Below are 17,825 nucleotides of genomic sequence, written 5' to 3'. Positions count from 1 at the left end.
GAGATCCTATCTTAGCATGAAATGCACACATTAATGGCGCATTGCTGAAGCAGGCAGCATGTCACAGCAAGCTGCATTAATGTCGCAGATGAATGACAGTGGATAAACCCTCCACGCTCCGACATGTAATCCCAGTTCCAGTCTCCGAGTTTCAATTGACGCAAATCCCGCTGCCTCAGTTGTGTAAACACCACGTCTCTAAATGAAGGGATCGCTCAAGCTTTTATGAAAGAAGGCAATAAAAAGGCATCAGGACTCCAACTCTGAGGGGGCCAGACCTCTGGCCTGTTTCAGAGCGTGTGACAACAGTTTGCTTTATTTTAAACTCCCCCCCCCCGCCCCCCCAGCCCCAAACTCTCCCATTCGTGGGACTCTGCTGTCCCTTTTCCAGTTCACTGATGGAGGCTGAGGCCTCTTCCTGAGGCAGTTCATGCTTTCTCCTCCATTGGTTATGAAGGGGGTCCTTATGTCAGGTTTTGACACCCCCCCACCCCCAAATTCCTGACTGAAATGGTGTGTGGTTTCTCTCTGGCAGGACGGGACTGCTCGTCTTGTCCTGTCTCTCTCCTGTACAGTGGCTGTGACTGCGCTTGCCCTCTAGGGGTCACTGCTGAGCACTCAGTCCAGCGGTCATGTTGCAGTGAAAGGTCATCCTTTGAGCTGTTGCTCAGGGTCATCAGCAGCCCCCTTTTAAAGTACATTAATAAGCTGTTTAAGTGGATGTCACCATTATGTAACTGTGAAAGTGGCATTCCCTAAACCTTACTAACAGTAGTCTATAGAAACTGGTGACATGGTGAAACGTTGATCTTAGATTAATGATGTTGACCTCTTATCACCTCTTAGAAAAGCAGGCTGTGGTATTTCTTCACGTTTGTCTTGTCTGGACCACCGCCAAACACCGAGTTCCCTGCAGTCAGCCCCACACAACCACAACTGTACTCCCAAACCTTTCTTTTTTGTGGAAATTAAGAAAAATGGTTAAAGGCTCTGATGTGGCAGAGACAATCACTCAGGAAAGAAGGAGTTAGTGTTGTAAGTCCCAGCCTCTAATCCCCCTCCAGCCTCCCCCCCCCCCCCCCCCCCCCCCAGGTCTGCTGTCCTGCACAGCCCCCGTACCTTAAACTCGTGACCCCACTGCTTCACTGAAAGGCACAGGAAGAAAAAAGCTGTGAAAATGAAGACGTTTCTTCTAATTACACGCTCCGCACTTGATCGCTGGCCCCTTGTTCTGCCCAGTCTGGTTTCCTCCGCTGGCTCTGATGAAAGGAGCAGGTTGGGCTGAAAGAGGCCTTGTGTAGGGTCTTTCTTTAAACCCTGACCCTGCCTCTCCCTCTCTCTCTCCCTCTCTCTCCGTATCTCTGTCTCTCCCTCTCTCTCTGTCTCTCTCTCTCTCTGTCTCTCCTGCTCTCCGTATCTCTGTCTCTCCCTCTCTCTCTCTCTCCCTCTCTCCGTATCTCTGTCTCTCCCTCTCTCTCCCTTTCTCTCTCTCTGTCTCTCCCTCTCTCTTCCTCTCTCTCTGTCTCTCCCTCTCTCTTCCTCTCTCTCTCTCTCTCTCTCTCTCTCTCCCTTTCTCTCTCTCTCTGTCTCTCCCTCTCTCTCTCTCCCTCTCTCTTCCTCTCTCTCTCTGTCTCTTTCTCTTCTTTTCATTAGCCAGTGCTCTTCTCTTTTTTATTTCGCTCTAATGTGATCAGTCAGAGCCGTTACGCTTGGAACAAGAAGTTGTCACACCCTGTCATCGGGTATTCACCTGCCAACTCCAGCCCCCCCCCCGAAAAGAGGAGGGGGGAAGGGTCATCAGAGGCCCATGACCCAGGACACGTATGGGGAGTAGTTGTTTTTTTTGGGGAGGGGGGTGTGATGCTCCTTTTTGGGGAGCGGCAGTGAAAGCAGACAGCCTTTGCCTGCCTGCCTGTGCTTCTCCTTCTGAAAGGCCAGCATTGTGGCTCAGCAGGCAGGGTGTGAGGAGCCACAGGGGGCAGCCCATGTCGTGCCGGAGCTGGTGGAGAGTTTGACCTCTTTGAAGTCTGTGCATAAAGTCTCACAGTCTTGTTACTGTGGTTTAATACGTTTCTGTGGCATTTAAGCTCACACAGTGTGCATAAATCACAGTGAAGGGCATCCTTCGTTTCTGAGGGAAAACAGACTCGCACATCCGCACGCAGGCTAATGAGGGAGGAGATTCTACCGCATATTAAACCGTTTTTCCAGTTAACGAGCCTTGTGTATTCTGAATAATTCATGCCCTTTTGCAGTAACTATGTGGGGCAGAGAACTCAAGAGCGCAGAAACTCAGTGGTATAAATTACTGGTTCAGAGGAGTCCCTGAAACACTTGATAGATTTGGGGTCATGAACGCGGGGGCACACTCTCCCACTGTTCTGCCAGAGTGCTTTTTTAGCGGGAATCGGGACAGTGATGTCAGCAGTGTGGCAGGAGAGGAGCGGGACAGGGTGCCAGATGGGGGGGAGGTGTGGCGGCGGGGGTGGGGGGGGGTGGAGGTGTAGGCCTAAATATGGACGGGTGGTGGGGATGCTAGCCGGGTCATGGTAAGCCACAGTATCGAAGGCCTGCAGAGAGTAGATCTTCCCCAGCCAGCAGTCCCAGATTATTATTATTATTATTTTTCCAAACAACGGTTATGGCAAGGACCACTGTAGTTAGAGCTGAATCTGGATGGATGACTGGGTTCAGAAGGTACTGATAGCAGCCAACAGGAGGAGCCACTGAGGCAACCCAAATCTGTGAGGTGAAGAATGAGGGTCACTCACTGGGTGGAAGGTCTGATGTTTTACCGGTGAGGGCCTGGACGTGACCCCTGAAAAGCGCACAGGAGACCGTGATGGCCGCAGCTAAAAACTCCTTGGGCTGGGCAGAGAGTCCAGAACGTTCCATCAGCGGCCTCTAGGGCGCTGAAACCGGGCACTGACCTTTGACCTTTTTTACCACCTCAGTTTCTAAACACAGCAAAGTTGGCGTTTGCCAGAACGTGCTTTGCTTTCATCTGAATCAAAATCTCTAAATCACATCACAAGCAAAGGTGATGTTTATGTGGTAATAACCACATTTAAATGCATGACTTAGCATTCTTTGTTTACCCCCAAAGATTCAGACTATTATAAACACAGCATTCTGTCATCAGTGGTTCTTATAGGTATGTGCTCAATTGCAGTTTCAGCTGGAAATCTACTTTCAGTTATGTTGTAAAATCGTATTTGAAAACATTCAGTGGTTTGTACGTGTCCTGCGCGCTCCAAGCAGATGACTGTGGGGCGGGAAGATGTACAGTCAAAGCCCCACCAAGTCTCCGCAGTGTTGCCAAAGTCTGACTTTATATACATATAGAATACATATATAATGCACATATACACATGTAATACACATATAATACACATGTAATACACATCCACTCCTGCCTGCAGCTGTACCCTCACACTCTGACAGGGAGACAGCTCCGGCCCTGTGAATAAGTCATATATGTTAATATATGATGCATAGTGCGTGTTGTCTATATGTCAAAATATACTGCATATTTTACGAAATGCATATAATTATTTTTCACTTTCTTGTGGTCTTATGCATTTATTGTAGAATATGTTTTTTAATGTGTGTAATTTTCACAATATATTACAATATACAGATGCAATTGCATAAATTAAAGTGGTGATAATTAATATGTTTTGACACGTGTTCAGTGTGTTTTGACGTGAATTGGGAATGAGCTGCTATTCTGGGTTTGCCGTTTGAGGCCCTTTTCCCTCAGGACGCTGACTCATGCGTCCGTCATGCATGAGAAGTCTGAGAAACGCAGCTCCGCATGCCGTGCTGTGACCCCCCCCCCCCCGTGAAACTCACTGTTTGTGTTTGTTTGCCCCCCCGCACAGTGGGAGGAGGTGAGCGGCTACGACGAGAATATGAACACCATCCGCACCTACCAGGTGTGCAACGTCTTCGACAACAACCAGAACAACTGGGTACGCACCAAGTACATCCGCCGCCGCGGCGCCCAGCGCATCCACGTGGAGATGAAGTTCTCGGTGCGCGACTGCAGCAGCATCCCCAACGTGCCCGGCTCCTGCAAGGAGACCTTTAACCTCTACTACTATGAGTCCGACGCCGACACCGCCAACAAGGTGTCCCCGCCCTGGATGGAGAACCCGTGGGTGAAGGTGGACACCATCGCGGCCGACGAGAGCTTCTCGCAGGTGGACCTGGGCGGCCGCGTCATGAAGATCAACACGGAGGTGCGCAGCTTCGGCCCCGTCTCCCGCCAGGGCTTCTACCTGGCCTTCCAGGACTACGGCGGCTGCATGTCGCTCATCGCCGTGCGGGTCTTCTACAGGAAGTGTCCCCGCGTCATCCAGAACGGGGCCATCTTCCAGGAGACGCTGTCGGGGGCGGAGAGCACCTCTCTGGTGGCCGCGCGCGGCGTGTGCGTCCCCAACGCCGAGGAGGTGGACGTGCCCATCAAACTGTACTGCAACGGCGAGGGCGAGTGGATGGTGCCCATCGGGCGCTGCATGTGCAAGGCCGGGCACGAGTCCGTGGACAACGGCACGGTTTGCCGAGGTAAGAGCCACTCCCATCAGCCCTTCCAGCATGCTGTCACAGCTTCCTGAAGGGTTCCTATTGGTCTGAGTTACAGCCAATGGGAGCTCTGTCATAATAAAGGCACATTGGAACCAGGAAGCAGTGCCTCTCTCCTCAGCAGAGGTAGTCACGGAAAGGCGATGCATTCGTTAAGTGGGTCAGTGAGTCACCCACAGCTTTTATTGGCGGTTATTTATCATCATAAATTAAATTAATCAAGGTTTGCTGTGCCTTGGATATTTACATTATTGCTGCATTCATGGGAAAATTTGACCCGTTCTGTAATTTTGTCCTTTTTATCGAATTAAAACACTTTAAATGGTGTGTTGTGAGCAGATCACAGCAGAGAAAATGCTCAGCCAGCTGGAAGCCCTCAGTCAGCTCATTGGAATGAAGCTGCTGTCACTAAAAGAGGATTTTGAGTCATCATTTGTTTATTCACTCGATGCCAAAACTGACAGGCAGTTGTGCATGTGCTTTAAGTGCTGCTGTTTGTCCCAGGCCTTCCCCGAGGGGGTTTTAAGGTGACATTAAAATGAGACGCGTTACTGTTTGAGCTGGTCCTCAGCAGTGCGGTTAGCTGGAGGGTTTAATGCTCACACATTGCACAGCCTCATACCTGGACACCTGTGTTTGGTTCCTCTGCTGGGGTTCAGCGCTGGATCACAGCTCGGCGTCACCCCACACTGCACCTGCGCAAGCTTAATGCCTTAAAATACGGCCTTTCATTAGAAGTTAACAGATTTCAGATATATGCTCCGTCCCCTGAAAAAGACGGGTGTAATGAAATATTTATAAAGGTGAACTCTGCCTGCATGTGTTCAGTTTAAGATTCATTTTCTTTAGTCTTTCACAGCGGTCTACATCGGCTGCTTCTTGGCCCTCGATCACAGGGTCTTGCTGTAACTGCAAGATTTTTGCCATCAGAGAATAATTTATGACTTACCATATTCTGCGCCGTGTAACGTGTGTAATATTACACTTCTCCATAGTTCTAACTTGAAAAGAAACCATTTTCCTTTGTTGAGAGAAATGTCGTTTTAAGTTCATGACTTTAACATAAGGTACTCTTTTTGTGAAACAGAAGAATGCTATCTAACAGTGAAAAACTGAAAACTCCCCAGACTGAGTCAGCCCCTCCCTGGGTTTTTGATCGTTTCAGCAAATGCTGCTGTCCTGATTTAAATCCACGCAGGAGTGATGCGGGGGCAGCTTCTCGGCCTCAGCGTACTGTCTGCTCTAAAAAGTCCTTTTTCCACAGAGCGTTCCTGCACACAGACACGTATTTATATCAGTTGAGTAGCATGTAGCGTTTCAGATGGTGATGTGTCTGTTCCGAGGATATACAGCAGTGTCCCTGTTTCCAGGCTTTGGATCAATATGCAGGCTGTGTTAGGATAAAGGCTGTTCCAGTCCACATACACACACACACACACACACACACACACACACACAGTTACGCATACATATACACACTCACATAAACGCTTACACACACTCACACGCTCAAATATTCTGTCATAGACTCACACACGCACTCCCATATTCAGTCATGTACAGAGGTTCATGTGCACTCAGGCAACACACTGAACACTAACACTGTAACAATCGCACACACACAGCCCTGCAGCTCAGAAGTTCCTCTGAAGCCTCGTGTCTACCAGTGTGAACAACCCATCCCAGGTGGCACAGGGTTGCTGCTGTCCCAAGCCTGGGGTGCTAGCGTGCTGGAGGGGTGGGGTGGTGAGGGGAACAGGGGGTCACCAAAAGGAGCCCACCACATCCCACACCGGGACATAGACAGGGGCCATTTTTCCCATGGCAACCGCCCTCTCAGACGCAGACTTGGCCATAAAACACCCACCTGTGTCAGAGAAAGCCGAGCGTTTCGTAAGCACTGGTGTAATTACAGCACGGTCTCAGGCCGTCGAGGAGGAACTCGCAGCGGAGATGGCGGTTTGTGACGGAGGAGGCGGACAGCTGGGCCGAATCTCATTAAAGGATGACTGGAATGGTGAAAACTTGCCCCTCAGGAATTCTGCTTCTAAATTGAAACCCCCAATACGTAATTACACATATTTGCTTGTTTTTGACCCCATTGCAATTTCCTCCGCTTTTTAACTGCGCGGGTAGATTTGTGTGTCCCTGGGGTCTGGTGTTCTCAGTCGCGGCGTAAAACAATGAGGCGAGCGGTCACAGCTCAGACGAGAGGCGCGTAAATCAGAGAGCGGGGCCACAGAGGCGCGTGGCTGAGTTTCATCCCCCCGCCCCCGCCCCTCGGAGAGTCCCGCACAGCGCTGAGCATCAGGAGTCCCGGAGCCTTCCGGAGCGGCGGTGGAGATGGGGTGTTTTTGAGAAGTGCACTTGTCTTAAGTGATAACGCAGACACGGTGCAGTAGCACACAGCGTCTGAAACTTTAATGCGCTGGATGCACTATCGGAGAGTGCAGGAGGGCCGTGCAGAGCGTCCTCGGCTCTTTGATCCCACTTACAGATGTGTTTTATAAGGGTAGGCGACCACAACAGCTACAAGCCTGGAGGTAACAGGGAAAAATGCTGGCAGATCCACTGATTGGGAAGGTCTGGCGTAGAAGGTAAAAAGATTAAAAAGGTCGGCCATTGTTGGTCGGTGGCACTGATGGAGGCCTGCTGTCATTGGTGCTTTGTAATGTCTGCTGATGTAGAAAACTGATATCGCTGCGTGAGAGCGAGTCACAGACAGACTGTGGGCAGCTCCTTCTAAATGCCGACGGTGGAGAAATGAATTGATTTATGAAAGATGTTCCTTTTAACTGCCAAAGGTTGGGTAATGAATTGATTCATGAAAGATGCTCTCCCCACGGCTCGCTGCGTATCGTCTTTCACCGCGGATTACAGAGCGGCAGAGACAATAAACACAACTCAAAAGCGAGAGATTAATACTGCAAGCAGCAGTTGAAATTATATTGCTCAGACACCTCCGTAACCCTAACTTATAATTATGCCCCATATCAATTAAAACCTCTGGCAGGGTTTCCGTGAAATAATTACACGAAAGCATGGAAACTGTCAAAATATTGACTGTGTACTGGGGTGTTTAAGCCTAACGTACAGCATTTTGCCTCTGTGATCATTTTTCTTACGGGATTAGATTTCCTCTTGTGGAAACGCAGAATGTAAATGAACCGTTGAGGGGTCTTTCAACAGCAGCGTCCCCAAAAAGAGAGGGCTCTTATTTCTGGCACAGCCTGAAGGAGGCTCTGTCTCTTGTGGCACTGAGGTTTTTGTCTGTCGGCACTTTTAATTTGAAATTACAGAACCCCCTTGTTCTTTGTGCAGTGGGAGCTGTGTGTTTGTCAGTAAAATGCAAAATATTTAATTGCATCCATGCGATTTATTTATCGTAATCTGATCGCCTCTTAAGTTGTCCCTGGAGCCCCGTCCTGATTGGGTTAGGCTAATGGACTGTGGGAATGCATCACTATTTTATTCAAGCAGCTGCAGTTCAGCTGTAATCTAATGACAGCACTAAACTGTGCCCACACACATGATCAGATGCCCCTTAATTCCAGACAGGCTCACAAAAGACATCTTTAAGAAACACGGCTGTACAAAATGGTACTGCTGTGAGAGGACTTGCATGGTTTATACAGGCTAACAGACAGTAAGCAGAGCCATTACAGGCACTGTATCGAGTGTCTAATACAACATGTAAGACACGCAGCCTTGACACTGAGTAGCATGTCTCATGGTAAAAGGCCAGTGAGAGACACCAGCCAGGTCCAGTTAGTGTGATTAGCGGGTTTGTGCAGGACCAGATACATTTTACATACTGCAGATTACATTACATTACATTACATTATATTATTGTCATTTAACAGATACTCTTACCCAGAATAATTTACATAGGTAAGTGTTATCCATTTGTACATCTGGATTTTACTGAAGCAATTGTGGGTTTAGTAGCTTGCCCAAGGATACCATAGCGATGTTCCAGTGGGGAATCGAACAAGCAAACTTTTGAGTCCTGCTGCCTGCCTCTGCGCTGCACTGCTACACTATATACTACACTCAAGCAGCTCAGGTTAGACAGCATGCTGAAGCCTACCTCATCAGTGTCCCCTGGGAAATGAGCCTACAACCTGCTGGTTATGAGCCTGGATCCTGTGGTTTCTTAACCACTGAGCCACATATTGGGCCCTGTTGGATTGGTGGGGATTGTGTACTGGGGAAAATCCCCTCCTTCCCCCTCAAAAAGAGTGCAGTTCTGTGTGATGTATGGATGCTAACTGTATTCTTTTAGCTGCTGGCTTTTTTTTATTGGGGCGATAACGTGGAAAATTTGTGATTTTGAGGAGACGAGACACACGGCTGCGCTTCAGACGTGGGATCAGACGTGATGGAGCTGGAGCTCAGGCTTTGGGCTGGGGTGCGGGGGTACAGCAGCCTGCACCCGAGCTCTTAAGCCTGGCCGTGAAACGCAGGCCACTTGTTTGTTAGCGGGAGCAGTTAGCAGTGCAGTTAGCGGGAGCAGTTAGCGGGGCAGTTAGCAGGGGCAGTTAGCAGGAGCAGCGGGAGCAGTTAGCAGTGCAGTTAGCGGGAGCAGTTAGCGGGGCAGTTAGCAGTGCAGTTAGCGGGGCAGCGGGAGCAGTTAGCAGTGCAGTTAGTGGGAGCAGTTAGCGGGGCAGGTAGCAGTGCAGTTAGCGGGGCAGCGGGAGCAGTTAGCAGTGCAGTTAGTGGGAGCAGTTAGCGGGGCAGTTAGCAGTGCAGTTAGCGGGGCAGCGGGAGCAGTTAGCGGGGCAGTTAGCAGTGCAGTTAGCGGGGCAGCGGGAGCAGTTAGCGGGAGCAGTTAGCAGTGCGGTTAGCGGGGCAGCGGGAGCTCGGCGTGTTGCCTGTGTGGCTGGTGTTCTGCCCTGTTATGTGCAGGGCGTGACCCGCAGCCGAACGTGATTCTCAGTGACCGTGGAGCGTTCCGACAGGAGAGGGGGGGTTCCCTCGCTGTGAGGGCTGGCGGTGGAGTCCCAGGCTGGGAGAGGAGAGTTAAAATTCCTGCACTACACAGACATTAGGATCACAAGCCTCGGGGGACGGGAACGCCCCCCCCCCAGCGCCTGGGGAGCTGTGATACTCGTTTATTACGTGTTCCTGGCCCTGATGGAGATTTCAGCTCCTCCATCTGGTTTTAGCGTTCTCCTCCGTTTCAGACGCAGCCTCTCAGAGCTCTCCTCCGCCTCTCTCCCACCTCTCCCCTGGAACTGTCCCCCACTTCTTCCCACCTCTCCCCTGGACCTGTCCCCCCACTTACCCCCCCCCCTCTCCCCTCCCTGTCCCCCACTTCTTCTCACCTCTCCCCTGGACCTGTCCCCCACTTATCCCCCCGTCTACCCTCCCTGTCCCCCATCTCTGCCCCCCCTCTCCCCTTGACCTGTCCCCCACTTCTTCTCACCTCTCCCCTGGACCTGTCCCCCACTTATCCCCCCGTCTACCCTCCCTGTCCCCCATCTCTGCCCCCCTCTCCCCTGGACCTCTCCCCCATCCCTGCCCCAACTCTCCCCTGGACCTCTCCCCCCCCCAGCCTTTCCCCCACTCCCCCCCCCCCCCCCCAGCCTCTCCCCCTCCTCTCCTGCCACGTTTCTCCTTCTGGCCCCTGTCTCTGTGGGAACCCCCTCCATGTGCTGGTCCTCAGTGCTGGTGGAGGGGGGGGGGGGTGGGTCAGAGTGATGACAGATGAGACTGTGGGAAACCAGGCCTGGGCTGGTGTGAGGGATGGAAGGGGGGCTTTGATGCCTCCATTGGGGAGTGGTGTAACCCCCCCCCCCATTTGATGCCAGTCATGCACTACCATCAGGACGGCGACAGGTGATTTGAAGGTGTGTAAAACCCTGAAACGGCTTCATGTGTTGGTTTATTTCCAGCCATCATGCTGCTTAGTTCACATTCCCTTGTTTCTTCTGCAGATGTGCTGTGCAGTGAGAAATATGATTAATTTCTAAACTCTCAGCCAGGGTGGAAAATACATCTTTATTGTGTCCCGGAACCCTGCAAGACACGTGCCAGTCAAATGACATCATGGTTTTTATTGAGGAGTCCGAGCGTCAGGCGGTCGCTAAAGAATAACAGCAACCTTTTCCATGAAGCATAGACATGACCAGTGGTTTTCATCCATTTCTCTCTGCGGGTCTTTAAACTCAACCTGAATTCTGGTATCTGACCCGTGGAGGTGCTGACACCTGTAGAGGGAGGAGGGTAGGGGTGTCTAAGGGTAACGAGGGCGTTCAGTCACATGTGCGGGGAGTGATTCCAGCTCAGGTAGCACCATGAGTCAGGGCTCCTGTCACTGTGGAATATCACTGTGTGCTTATGCTGGGCAAAGTATAGAAGTCCTTAACAGAGGTCCTTGTGAGTCATGTGTGTGAATAGCATTAACGAAGCAGCATTTTACAGCATGAGCTCCATTTGTCACAGGGGAGCTTACACTGCGGGACGGGATTTTGGAAAGGGCAGTGACTCTTCTGTCCTGTGTTTGTACTGCCTGATGAGAAAAAGGCTGCTGTTTGGCTTGAAATGTCATGAGGAGGCATTCCTCCCCGTGGTGGGAGTGCCCTCTGACACCGGAATGCAGGAGAAAATAGGAAACCTTGAGATATGAATGCTCTGGTGTCTTCCGTTCTGCCTGACTCCGCGGAGTGTTTAAAGATTCAGAGAGAGAGAGAGTGGAGGCAGAGGAGAGGAGAGAGGAGAGAGGGAGCCCATTCCTGCGTTAGCTTAGCAGAAATGGACACCTGGCCATTCAGTGACACAGAATGTGTACTCCGCTGATAACTGCAGCAAGCTTTCGGGGGCAAATGTTAGCCCTCGGGTTCTCAGGGGGTGGGCTTCACTCTGAGCCTGAAGCAAAGAGAGCGTTTACAGGGAGCAGCGGACTCCTCTGTCAGGCTAAGTGCAGTGCTGACACTGACAGTGGGAGAAGTGGATGTCTGAGCTTTTTTGAAGCTAAACAGATCCCACAGGAGTCAGGGCACAGGGGCTGAGGCGCAGGAGAACAGGCTGTCTTTCTAAACCGCGGTGGAGAGGCTTTCCGTTCGATTAACGCCGGAGTACGACAGCAGGAAGTGAATGGCAGCACCCTTGCTCCTCGCCCCGCCCAACCCAGTCCTCTGATTGGTTGGATGACCTGATGGGTCACCGGGTCATGTGGTCCATAACTGTAGGCCTGGTAACTGGCCCTTGCTTGGGGCTGTACAGTGTGAGCAATACCAAATAAGGGCCAGCTTATTTCCAGCACAGCAGACACCTGTCAGTCCAGCCACAAGCCCCACGTGGCTGCAGGTGACCGAGGCCGAATGCTGCGTGGTGTGAATTTGCAAAACTCTCCGGCAGCCTTTCTGAGGAGGAGATTAAGCCCTATCGTGTTGCACAGACACAGAACTCGGGAGGATTACTGCCTGTTTGCTTTGGCAGATTACAGCATGGCCACAGCGGCCTCAATTAAGGCTTCCCCTTCATTCCTGCCTCCGCGGTCACCGCGGACAGACAGGACATTCTGGGGACTTCAGGCTCCTTTGTGCTGCTCCATTGTGGTTACGGCATCGTCTTTGTACTGGATGTCACGCAAGTCAAATGAACCATCTTTGAGAAGTGGTTCACACAGTACCGTTTTTGGCCATTTTATGGAGTACCAAATTTGGAAATGTTTTGGAGAGTTCAATTTGCCAGAACGAAGTTGTTTTCCCTGTGAATGGTTTCCTTCTTTGTTTTTCTTTCTTTGTTCTTCTCGTTGTTGATGTCCCTCAACCAAACACAACCAGTCTTTCCAGTGAGTGGTGAGGGCGGCTTACTGCGCATGTCACCCAGTGGATTATGGGAATAAAACCTGTAAATAAAGCACCGCTCTGTGTGAAATCTCTGTGTGGGAGACTGTGTGAGCTCCCAATGACCCCTGTGAATCAACCAAACTTTGCTCTGCGTAGCAGAACGCTGAAGTGTTCAAACAGTGACCTGCTGTTAGCACATGATAGCTCCACCCCACTCTTCCATCATTAGCAGAGCACAGACGCTGCTGACTGTTAGCTGACTGTTTGCTGATGTTAGAGGAGTCAGAGACTGAATGAAGGACTCCCTGTGACTGCTGTGACTCTGTGTGTGTGACTCTGTGTGTGTGACTCTGTGTGTGTGGCTCTGCGAGTGTGGCTCTGCGAGTGTGACTCTGCGAGTGTGACTCTGCGAGTGTGACTCAGCATGTGACTCTGTGTGTGTGACTCTGTGTGTGTGGCTCTGTGTGTGTGACTCGGCGAGTGTGACTCAGCGTGTGTGACTCAGCATGTGACTCTGTGTATGTGACTCTGTGTGTGTGACTTGGCGTGCGTGTCTCAGCGTGTGTGACTCAGCGTGTGCGACTCGGGTGCGCATGACTAAGGCGTGTAGGGGCTGGTGGTTCTGACAGCGCTGACAGCCGTAGCGGGCGTGTTGGGCGGTGGGCGTGGCCTTCAGCACGGCATGAGCCGGCTGCTCGGAAACGCTCGAGTGCAGCCAGATGGCACCGGGCTGTGGGTGGAGCTGTTTTTAAACACAGCAGTGATGCATCATCCATTATTAACGCGACACTGTTTTGATTCACTTTTCTTAGCCTTGCACTTTAAGCCAAGTATGGAGGCCGTGCTGGTGTTGCAGCGCAGTGTAAACCGCAGACAGCCTGTTGACAGTCAGGGTGGGGGAGGACAGGGAGAGCGCTCTGTGATGGAGCTGATTTTATGCAGCCATGCTCCGTCTCACGCATTTGGAAAAGGGCAAAATTCTTTGCTTCTTGGAGAGAGGCGTGACATTTCAGAGGCTTTTTTCTCTGGCCTCTCTGATAAGAGAGATGGGGTTGGGTTCCTGGTTACTCTACCTTGATAGAGCCTGTTAGTTATTTATCCATGTGTTTCAGCTCAGAGGCATGGAGCTGTGTAATGTGTCGGGACGGGGCGGGTGATATTTGAATCTGCTCTTCGTCGGGGTCTGTGATCTTCGTTCCCATTGCACCCCCAAACCCCCCACCCCCCGCCTCCCCGTACCCCTGTCAGGACGCCCTCCTGGCCTCTTTATCTCCTTACTCCGTTTGGGGCCTTACCCCGGGTGATCCAGCCTCGTTACCACCTTCCCCCCAAGGCAGGGGGGCTGGCTGTGACCCCCGGCTCCACTCCGCTCAGCTCACCTTGATGAATGAGTTTCCTGGGCTTAGAAACATTAGCATTATTGACCAGGTTAGGCTGAGCCCTGTGTGCTCCGCACGCTTGCCGTCTCTGACAGCTCCTCTGAAAAGGCCAGCCTTCCTGCAGCTCAGAGGGGAAGTGCATCTGTGCAGGAGATATTTCTGTTTTTGAATGAACGCTTCTCCTCCTTCTGACAGTGAGAGAATGCCAGAATTATTGAAGATATTTTAGGCATTCTAAATCGCGTATCAAATGTAAGCGTCTTATGTGAATTTTCGTTAAGTATCAGGTTATAATTGCTTTGGCTCTAATCCCATCACTGAGTCTGACACTGAATGGAGTGCAGGGGGGAGATCCAGCCCCCGTGGGGGGAGACGGGTGCGTCTAAAATAAGGCTGCAACACCCTGGTGATGTCATTCTCCGCCCCGCCCGGACGGCTCCCTCCAGTGACCTTATTTCCTCTTATAGCGCGGCACTGACAGCACGTATTGATTTTGGGACGCTGTTCCTTGAAGACGTGTTTTGCATTTGATGACCCATTTTGCCTTTTGAGCACAGAACACTGACACTGCCACAGTGCCCTCACGGTGCAGACCGACACAGCGCACACAGACTGGCACAGCACACACAGAATGTCACAGCGCACACAGACTGGCACAGCACACACAGACCGACACAGCGCACACAGACTGGCACAGCACACACAGAATGTCACAGCGCACACAGACTGGCACAGCACACACAGACCGACACAGCGCACACAGACTGGCACAGCACACACAGAATGTCACAGCACACACAGAATGGCACAGCACACACAGAATGGCACAGCACACACAGAATGGCACAGCACACACAGACTGGCACAGCCCACACAGACTGGCACAGCACACTCACGGTGCAGACTGGCACAGCACACACAGACCGGCACAGCGCACACAGACCGGCACAGCGCACACAGACCGGCACAGCGCACACAGACTGGCACAGCACACACAGACCGGCACAGCACACTCACTGTGCAGACTGGTACAGCACACACAGACCGGCACAGCACACTCACGGTGCAGACTGGCACAGCACACACAGACCGGCACAGCACACACAGACCGGCACAGCACACTCACGGTGCAGACTGGCACAGCACACACAGACTGGCACAGCACACACAGACCGGCACAGCACACTCACTGTGCAGACTGGCACAGCACACACAGACCGGCACAGCACACACAGACCGGCACAGCGCACACAGACCGGCACAGCACACTCACGGTGCAGACTGGTACAGCGCACACGGACCGGCACAGCACACACAGACCGACACAGCGCACACAGACTGGCACAGCACACACAGAATGTCACAGCGCACACAGACTGGCACAGCACACACAGACCGACACAGCGCACACAGACTGGCACAGCACACACAGAATGTCACAGCACACACAGAATGGCACAGCACACACAGAATGGCACAGCACACACAGAATGGCACAGCACACACAGACTGGCACAGCCCACACAGACTGGCACAGCACACTCACGGTGCAGACTGGCACAGCACACACAGACCGGCACAGCGCACACAGACCGGCACAGCGCACACAGACCGGCACAGCGCACACAGACTGGCACAGCACACACAGACCGGCACAGCACACTCACTGTGCAGACTGGTACAGCACACACAGACCGGCACAGCACACTCACGGTGCAGACTGGCACAGCACACACAGACCGGCACAGCACACACAGACCGGCACAGCACACTCACGGTGCAGACTGGCACAGCACACACAGACTGGCACAGCACACACAGACCGGCACAGCACACTCACTGTGCAGACTGGCACAGCACACACAGACCGGCACAGCACACACAGACCGGCACAGCGCACACAGACCGGCACAGCACACTCACGGTGCAGACTGGTACAGCGCACACGGACCGGCACAGCGCACACAGACCGGCACAGCACACACAGACCGGCACAGCACACACAGACCGGCACAGCGCACACAGACCGGCACAGCACACTCACGGTGCAGACTGCGCTGGTTCTGCTTTCCCTCTGAGTGGCAGGACAGTTGTGGAGTTGTGTCCAAATCAGGAGTGGCTGCTCTCCCTCCTGTGCACAGTAATCAGTGTTTGTGTGAAGCTCCTTCTCCTAATTAATACATCTCTGATCACAGGGTAGTGAGTGACTCTGTTTCTCCTCACTCACTGCCTCTGCGCCGCTGTGAAGCCAGCAGGTCTGCTCTGTTTCAGCCCAGCAGGGTGCTTACAGCAGCAGGGTGGGTGCGACTGGGTGAACCTGTTGTGTTGCTGTTATGTACCTTGGGTTGCTTTATGCTCTCTGTCTCTGCTGTACTAGGTGTTGCTGTGCTTTCTGTCAGTTATGCTGTGAGTCCGTTTGTGTCTTTTGTGTGCTACCTCATGCATCTTCTGTGAGATTGCGTGTCTTTCCCGTGTTGCGTATGTATGTGTTGCACTGTGTGTGGGCTGTCCTCGTTCATTCTGTGTGCTGGTCTCTGACCGTCATCAGCACCGAGATGAACCAACGGGGGCGTCACTCAGACACGCCTGTAACGTTTAAACGTTACAGCAGGATGTTAGAGCAGGAAACCATCAGGCTTAAAAATGGAGAGGCACCAGCCAGATTGAGCTGATCAGATGTTTGGTTTCCTTCCTTGTGTGTGTGTATTCTTTACAGAAGACTCTGCATACCTGCCTGTAGTAAAAAATCCCTGAATTACTTTTCCAGCAGGTCAGGACCGTCATGGCTGGGTGACCACCCTGGACCTGCTGCTGTTGAAAGCCAGGCTGACTGACTCAGCAGAGCCTCCACACAGGTCTCTGCAGGCCTGACTGGTCATGCCTGAGGTCCAGGTCCTATCACACTCTCCAGAGCTTATCCGAATCATGTACTCCACAATGAAAGGCTGCTTCGCTCCAAGCAGCCTGTGCTTTTAGGAGCTTAACAACAGATCTAACGGAGAAAGACAATGTATTAAGTGTACTGAGTTTGTTATTCAAATCATCTTAAATCCTTAAACAAAAGACTCCATTTTATAATGCAAATTCCCTCACGCTGGCTGAAGGAGACGCTGCTCTCCAGTGAAAGGGCATAAAGAGCTGTCTGCAGCGACTCTGTTCCATGGGCTCTTCCTCCCATCCCCATCCTCATCCTCGCTGGCTCTCTGAGGTCCGTCCAGCAGGTGCGTCCTGGATCACTGCCCACTGGCGTTTCCACAGTAACCCACAATGTACCCCTACCCCGCCCTGTCCTGCCCCGCCCTCGTTTCTCGTCCCGATTTCACACACCAGAGCCGAGGGATCTGTGTCTCCGAGCGCAACTGCGACCGACCCCCGCCGGCCCGGCCAGCTAATCCCTGAGTCTCCAGGAACCCCAGACTAATCCCCGAGTCTCCAGGAACCCCAGACTAATCCCAGGGTCCCCCAGTGCAGCAGCCGTGCTGGCGATAAGATGTGCGTGAGCTCCGTTACTCTGCGCTGGGATTTACTGACCTTTCCGCTGCAGGATTTTGTAAATAAAACCAGCATCGAGGTTTTGTGTGTGTGTGTGTGTGTGTGTGTGCTTATATCATGGCAAATTTCCAGCTTTTTACAAAACCCCTCTAACTGCTTTTCTCCTGGCTCTGCACCTAAACCTTTCTCCCTGCACGCACAGAGCTGGGGCGGAGTGTGTTTTCAGACACCTGCGGAGCTACTGTGCAGCTGAGGAGAGGCTGCTGCTGTTGCTACAGCTGTAGGAAGGAGCGGCTCTCCTGTGTGTGACAGCAGGCAAGCTGTAGCACTGGGGTCTCTCTGCGGTCTGGGTCCTGGGTACGACTGAAGTCTGTCAGCTGTGGCAGCAGCTCACCAGCCCTACAGCAAAGACGAGAACGAGGAAGACGAAACCTGAGCTTCAGGGAGGTGAGGGAGGAGTCAGAACAGCAGGAAGAGACTTACCTGAGCTTCAGGGAGGTGAGGGAGGAGTCAGAGCAGCAGGGGAAGAGACTTACCTGAGCTTCAGCAAGGTGAGGGAGGAGTCAGAACA

At 52.2% G+C, this 17,825-nt stretch overlaps 1 protein-coding gene across 5 annotated transcripts in view; it reads left to right on the top strand.

Annotated features, from left to right (window-relative positions):
* LOC118778739 (ephrin type-B receptor 2-like) overlaps positions 1-17,825 on the top strand; it is a 142,601-nt gene that overhangs the window by 70,465 nt on the left and 54,311 nt on the right. For all 5 annotated transcript variants that reach the window (XM_036530403.1, XM_036530402.1, XM_036530400.1 and 2 more), the window contains exon 3: positions 3,885-4,569. In XM_036530403.1, the coding sequence (XP_036386296.1) occupies positions 3,885-4,569 (685 nt within the window). The remainder of the gene's footprint in view (positions 1-3,884; positions 4,570-17,825) is intronic.

Source organism: Megalops cyprinoides, chromosome 6 (genome assembly GCF_013368585.1).
Source record: "Megalops cyprinoides isolate fMegCyp1 chromosome 6, fMegCyp1.pri, whole genome shotgun sequence".
Taxonomy (NCBI): domain Eukaryota; kingdom Metazoa; phylum Chordata; class Actinopteri; order Elopiformes; family Megalopidae; genus Megalops; species Megalops cyprinoides.
This window is presented reverse-complemented; position numbering and strand designations above follow the sequence as displayed.